General features: G+C 57.9%; 2 protein-coding genes across 2 annotated transcripts; both read right to left on the reverse strand.

Moving 5' to 3' along the window:
• Window positions 1-196: 196 nt before the first annotated feature.
• LOC114892755 (vegetative cell wall protein gp1-like) lies at window positions 197-1,317 on the reverse strand (the record flags this gene model as incomplete). The annotated part of the gene is made up of 1 exon (XM_029218020.1): window positions 197-1,317. A coding segment is annotated over one exon (915 nt), but the record flags the coding sequence as incomplete, so codon positions are not given.
• Window positions 1,278-4,751, reverse strand: GIPC3 (GIPC PDZ domain containing family member 3). The gene is made up of 6 exons (XM_029218017.1): window positions 4,509-4,751; window positions 3,563-3,748; window positions 3,268-3,448; window positions 1,963-2,075; window positions 1,601-1,682; window positions 1,278-1,469 (listed from the first exon to the last, which is right to left on the reverse strand). The coding sequence occupies exons 1-6, from the start codon at window positions 4,749-4,751 to the stop codon at window positions 1,318-1,320; spliced, it is 957 nt and encodes a 318-aa protein (XP_029073850.1). The 3' UTR covers window positions 1,278-1,317.
• Between the last annotated feature and the right edge of the window lie 1,582 nt (window positions 4,752-6,333).

The following is a 6,333-nucleotide window of genomic DNA, read 5'->3' on the forward strand; positions in this document are numbered from 1 at the left end:
CTGAGCTGGATTCATCATTGGAGCTGGGCTGGGCCCTAGTATCGGGGTGGGGTCTGGGCCTGGACTGCCCTGCAGCGTGCATCTGGGTTCCTGAGCTGGTCTGGGCATGAGAATAGGGTTGCGTTTCGGAACTGTCTTTGAATCCTGAGCTGACATGGCTTCTGTAACTGGGCTGCTTCTTGAGTCTCACCTGGGTTCCAGAACTAACTGGCGTTTCTGAGCTAGACCAGGTGTCCAGGTACAACTGGGTCATGGAGCTGTCTTGCGTTCCAGAGTTGGGTCGAGTTTTAAGGCAGGGCTGGGTCATAAAGCTGTCCTGACTTTCAGAACTAGGATTGATTTCAGAGCCGGGGTGGCTCTTAAAACTTGTCTGGGTTCCCAAACTTGACTTTATATCAGAGCTCAGCTTAGCCTCAGAGCTGTCCTGGGTTCTAGAGGAGAGCTGGGTTCTGGAGCTGGGTTGCATCTCAGAACTGGCTTGGGTTCTAGTGATGAATTGGGCCTCAGAGCTGTCCTGGGTTCCAGAGCAGGGCTTGGTCTCAGAGCTGGGCTTGGTCTCAAAACTGGTATGGGTTCTAGAGGTGAACGTGGTCTCAGAGCTGGCCTTGGCTCTAGAGGGGAGCTTGGTCTCCGAGCTGAGCTGGGTTCTAGAGCAGGGCTGGGTCTCAGATCTGGGCTTGGTCTCTGAGCTGTCCTGGGTTCTAGAGGAGAACTGGGTTCTGGAGCTGGGTTGCATCTCAGAACTGGCTTGGGTTCTAGTGATGAACTGGGCCTCAGAGCTGGCCTGGGTTCCAGAGCAGGGCTTGGTCTCAGAGCTGGGCTTGGTCTCAAAACTGGTATGGGTTCTAGAGGTGAACGTGGTCTCAGAGCTGGCCTTGGCTCTAGAGGGGAGCTTGGTCTCCGAGCTGAACTGGGTTCTAGGGGAGGGCTGGGTCTCAGATCTGGGCTTGGTCTCTGAGCTGGGCTGGGTTCTAGAGCAGGGCTGGGTCTCAGGGCTGCTCTTGGTCTCAAAACTAGTATGGGTTCTAGAGGTGAATTTGGTCTCAGATCTGGGCTTGGTCTCCGAGCTGAGCTGGGTTCTAGAGCATGGCCGAGTCTCAGGGCTGGGCTCAGTCTCAAAACTGGTGTGGGTTCTAGAGGTGATACCAGTCTCAGATCTGGGCTTGGACTCTGAGCTGGGCTGGGCTCTAGAGCAGGGCTGGGTCTCAGATCTGGGCTTCTGGACTCCAGAGCAGGGCTGGGCTTGGGGAACTGGCCGGGAGGGCTGGGACAGGGGGCTGGGCTCCGGGCTGGGGCTGCGCTCGGCCCCGGGGCAGACTAGCCACAGGCCTCCCTGGCCTCGCCGATGGCGGCCCACACCTCCACCACAAACTCGTCCGGGAAGGCGAACTCGCCCAAAACGGAGTCTAAATGGCGTGCAAACTCCTGGACACTCACTGTCTTCTTGGATGTCTCCACCATGGTGGACGCTGCAGGCCGAGCCGAGGGGAAGTGGGTGAGGGCGCTCCCTGGGGGGACGCCAGCTTCCCCTGGGACCCTTGCCTCCTCCCCATGGGCTGTCCTCCCCCCAGGGTCCACCCGGCTTACCCTGGCCCCTTACCCAGCTCTGGGTCCCGAATGCCCATGTAGCTCTCCAGCAGGTCATCCACCCTCCGAGATGCCTCCTCCTCAAATTCACTAGGCTGGGGTCGTAGGGAGCAAAGCAGAGGGTCAGAAGCCTGGGATCACTCCAGCCCAGCCCCCTCCCCAGTCCCCCACCCCTTAGGTGACAGCAGACTGGGACCACACATTAGTCAATGCTTCTGGTCCCACCATTACTGCCCTGACTGACAAGGGCCCACTTTGCAGGTAGGGAAACTGAGGCTGGGCAAAGGAGAGGGTCTTACCCAAGGTCATGCTGAGTCAGCGATAGAACTCTAGGTGCAAGAGACCCTGATGTCCACCCTTCTCCCCTCCACTCACCACTTCCTCCACAGTGGCAGCCCCCCCAGACCGAAGCCGCAGGGTCTCCCTCCCACTGCTGACTTTTGCCTCCGTGGGGCATTTGCTGCTCCGGCTCCTCTGGCCGATCATATCTGGAGGGGACAGAGTGGAGGAGGTGCATGTGTTCTGGGCAGATCCATATCTTCCTAAACACTCAGAAGCCACCAGCTGAGCCTTTCTAGAACATTCCTACCGTTCAAAGTCCTCCTTATGTCCATGGGTGAATCCTCAGGGACCATACTTGAGAATCCTTTCTTCCCTCAAATTTCCCTCCTCCTCTCAACATGACTTTCTCTAGAAGAGACTGCTTAAGATTCTCCTTGTGCCCAGAGGATCAATCTAGAAAGCTCCTTGCTCTAGAATTGGCTCTTCCTAACCTGCTCACGGCTCTCAGAGTTCACTGTCCTGCTCCAGGGCAGATCTAGGACCCCATCCTGTCGCACTCTCCTGGGACCTCCCTCCACATGGGCCAGGGCACCTTTAGAACCTCTTGTTCTGGGACAGGGTGACTCAAAGGGCCAGTCCATGATGAGATAAGAAGGCTGTGCCAGAATGGAAATTAGCATCCTGCTTCCTTCCTTGAGAAAGTCTACTTATGGAAAACAATTGTCTGCTGAACTAAACAAGGTGATCTACATTCTAGATCAAGGTTCTCAACCCAGCTGGCACGGGGGGCGGGGGGGGAGGAGTGTGATTTTGCCACCCCCCCCCCCGTGACATTGACAATACCTAGAGACGCTTTTGATTGTTACAACTCAGGGGAGACACTGGCACCTGTTAGGTCGAACCTGACAGTGCCCAAGACCGCCCCACAACAATCATCCAGCCCCAGATGTGAATAGTGCTGAGGTTAAGAATCCTTCTTCGACAGGGACCTCCTTATCTCATCCATGGACCAGTCACAGACTTCTCTTTGAAAAGCTGCATTCTAGAGCTCCCTTTGAGAGTCACTTTCAAGAACTCACCAGAGCCTCATAGCAGTACTTTAAAAGCTCCCAGACCAGCTACAAAATAGATCCAGATACCTCCTCATCCTTTCCCAATCTTCCCAAGCCTCCCCCGACCCCCATGCCCAGACCAACTCTATGACAATCTAGAAATGACCCTCCTGTTCCTCATACAGTGCCAGAAGCTCCCTGTCCTGTCACCAGAGGCACCTAGAACCTTCCATCCTGTCCCATCCCCCTACCCTTTGCCACCCGGTGCATGCAGAGGACCAATTTCTGGAAGAGCTTCCCCACCGCCCCCCACCAGCCTGCCCCCTGGGCCCCAGGTGGCCCTCACCGAAAGCTCTCTTGGGCTGAACCAGGCGCAGGGTGAAAGGCTGCGACTTGGGCAGCTCCCGGAGCATCTTGGCCACCTCGTAGTGGCGGCAGCCAACGATTGAGTGGTCGTTGATGGCCTCAATGCTGTCGCCCACGCACACTGCCTCGATCCGGTTGATGATGCTGCCTTCCTTGATCCTCTGCAGGGACCCAGAGTCACTCACAGGGCCACCCCAGCGGCCCCTCTTAGGTCCTGTTCACACCAGAGAGGGGCAGAGAGGGGCACCCGGGAAGCCACCCGCCCCCACGGGCACCTTGATGAAGGCATAGCCAGCCCCGTTGTCAGTGATGGTCAGTCCCAGGGCGTCCTCGGTCTTAGTGACCTCCACCTCTTTGGTCTCGCCGCGCACGTGGGCAAAGATAAAGTCCTCCAACCCTATCTGGCCGCCTAGGAGTTTCTGCATGTCCACTTTGTGGCTGTTTAGGGTGCAGAATAAGATCTGTCCCGAGGGGAGGGGGAACCCCAAATTAATGACAGACCTCATTCATCCCCCACCGTCTGCGCAAAACAACCGGGGGTTGGGCTCAGGGGCCTGATAGGGAAACCGAGGCGCAAAGAGGCACGAAACTGACCCCAGTCATCCCCTACCAGGATCGCAGTCACGTGTAATGGCAGAGTATGGGATCCTCTCAGAATGGGGTGGGAGGCGAGGAGACTGGGACCCCCAGAATGGGGAGCAGGGTGAGAAGGAGACTTAGGGCAGGAGGACGCCCCTCTCCCACCCCCCCAGACTTCCCCTTTTAACCCTTCGTTGCCCTGTCACCCCCATCTTTTAAAACTGTTCTAAATCTGCTGGCGCCCCCTCGGGGCTGCGAGGCGCACTTACAACCCAGCCCCTGACCCCCCGCGGCCTCGGACTTCTCACCTGAAAGGGGGCTGCCTGGAACCACAGCCCCGCAGCCGCGCCCAGGAAACATAGGCGCTTCCCTGAGAGCTGGGGTCCACTCCTAGCTGGGTCAGCCCAGTGTTTTCCTGGACGAACTAGGCATCCGTTAACCCTAAGACGTGCGCATGTTTTGCGCAGGGGGTCCACCGGGTACGGACACCCCAGGATCTGAGAGGTGCGTCTCTGAGATCCGGAGATCGGGTCCCCTCCATCCGAAGATGGGCGTTCTGGGGCCCCAGTCCCGGCGTCCAGGGTCCACCCCTACCCCCGGTCAGCCGGTGGGCCTCGGGTGCTGGGGGTCCGGGGGCCTCACCTCGGTGGGCGCGATCCCGAAGGCCTCGGCGATCTTGGCGTAAAGCTCGCGGACGTTGGTGAAGCCCTCGATCTTGCCCGTGGGGCTGCCGTGAGCCAGCTGCGTGCGGAAGATGAGGCGCGGGCGGGCTCGGGGCGCGGCCGGGGTGGGGGACGCAGCCGGGGGCTCGGCGGGCGAGGGCGGGGGCGCGGGCAGGCGTGGGGCCTCGGCCCCCCGGGCCTCGCGGACCGCTGTGGTCTCCATGGCAGGAGGAGCTCGGCCACCGGGGCCACGGCCACAGCCGCCGGATCCGCCGCTTCCTGCAGCCTCCCCTCCCCCGGCCCAAGGAGCGACAGCCGAGCCGCCGGGGTAAGGGGATCCGGGAACCCGAGCCTCCCGGGAAGGCGACACCACGGAGTGCAGGGGTGTGGGGGGGAGGGCAGGGGGGCGGGGGGGCTTGCCCCAGGTGTGCCGGCCTTGCCAGGGCCAGCTGTGGACTCTCCGGGGAACGGGAAAAATAAGGATCACAAATAAGGATGGGGCAGCCGTGGGTGCCCGGGCGCTTGCTCTCTGCTGGGCGCACTCATTTAATCCTTGCAACCACCATAAGAGGTGGGGAGGACGCTTACCCTGGTATAAACTGAGCCACAACGTGTCCATCCTCTGCCCACAGCCCTCCAGGGCTCCCACCTCCCTCTGGGTAAAAACTCAAGTCCTCCCCTCCGTGCACAAGGCCCTGCACAACCTGCCCCGTCCCCTGCCTGCCCTCCCCACCTCCCTCTCTCCCCCTTGCTCACTCTGCTCCAGACACACGGACCTCCTTGCTGTTCATTCAACACACCAAGCACTATCCTGCCCCAGGGACTTTGCACAGGCTGTGCCCCTACACTTGGAACATCTTCTCCCAGATCTCCAAGTGGTTCACTCCCTCACTTCCTTCGGCTCTTGGCTCAGCTGTCACCTCCTATCACCACCTCCCAATCTCTCTTTCTGGCTTTTTTCCTCCCTAGCACTGAGCACGACCTGACATAGCAAATAGTTTATTTATTCATCTTGTGTTTCCTCTGTCTCCTCAACTGGGATGTCAGTTTCAGGAGGGCAGGAGTTCTGGTCTCTTTCATCCCCTGCTGTATCCTGGCACACAGTGGGCACACTGGGTTACAGATAAAGAAGGAAGTTCTGGGCACCAGGAGGCGGCTCTCAGAATCCCCTGGGAACACAGCATCTAGGCATCACCAACAGGAACGATGGTTGGCTCAATAAACAGCAGTGGAATGCCATATAGCAGCTCCAAAGAGAGGCCTTTTGCCTTGGATGAATCTCAGAAACCAAGCATCGATGAAAACAGGCAAGTTGCAGAAGGCTTTGGACGATGTAAGAAAATTTATGTAAAGTTTAAAAACGTGCAAAATGGGATACACACTATAGCACAGATGAACCTTGGAAACATGATGCTCATTGAAAGAAGCCAGATTACAAAGGCCACATAGCGTGTGATGCCGTTTAGATGAAGTGTCCAGAAGAGGCAAATCCATGGAGACGGAAAGTGGATTCGTGGTTGCCTGGGGCTGGGGGAGGGGAGGATGGGGAGTGATGGCTAATGGGAGGGGGGGTTTGTTTTGGGGGTGATGAAAATGTCCTGGAATTAAGTTGGGCTGGTGGTTGCACAACTTCGTGATTAAACTAGAAACCACAGAGTCGTCTACTTTCGAACCTTTAGAAAACGAACCAAAAAAAAATCCATCAAGATGGTGCTCTTGTGGGAAGACATCCTTTTGTGCTAAAAGTAGGTAAAGACCTGCCCAGGAATGGTAAACTCCAAATTTGGGATGAGGGTACGGAGCCA

This window comes from Monodon monoceros, unplaced genomic scaffold (assembly GCF_005190385.1).
Source record: "Monodon monoceros isolate NGI ecotype Baffin Bay Population unplaced genomic scaffold, NGI_Narwhal_1 Super_Scaffold_12, whole genome shotgun sequence".
NCBI classification, from domain to species: domain Eukaryota; kingdom Metazoa; phylum Chordata; class Mammalia; order Artiodactyla; family Monodontidae; genus Monodon; species Monodon monoceros.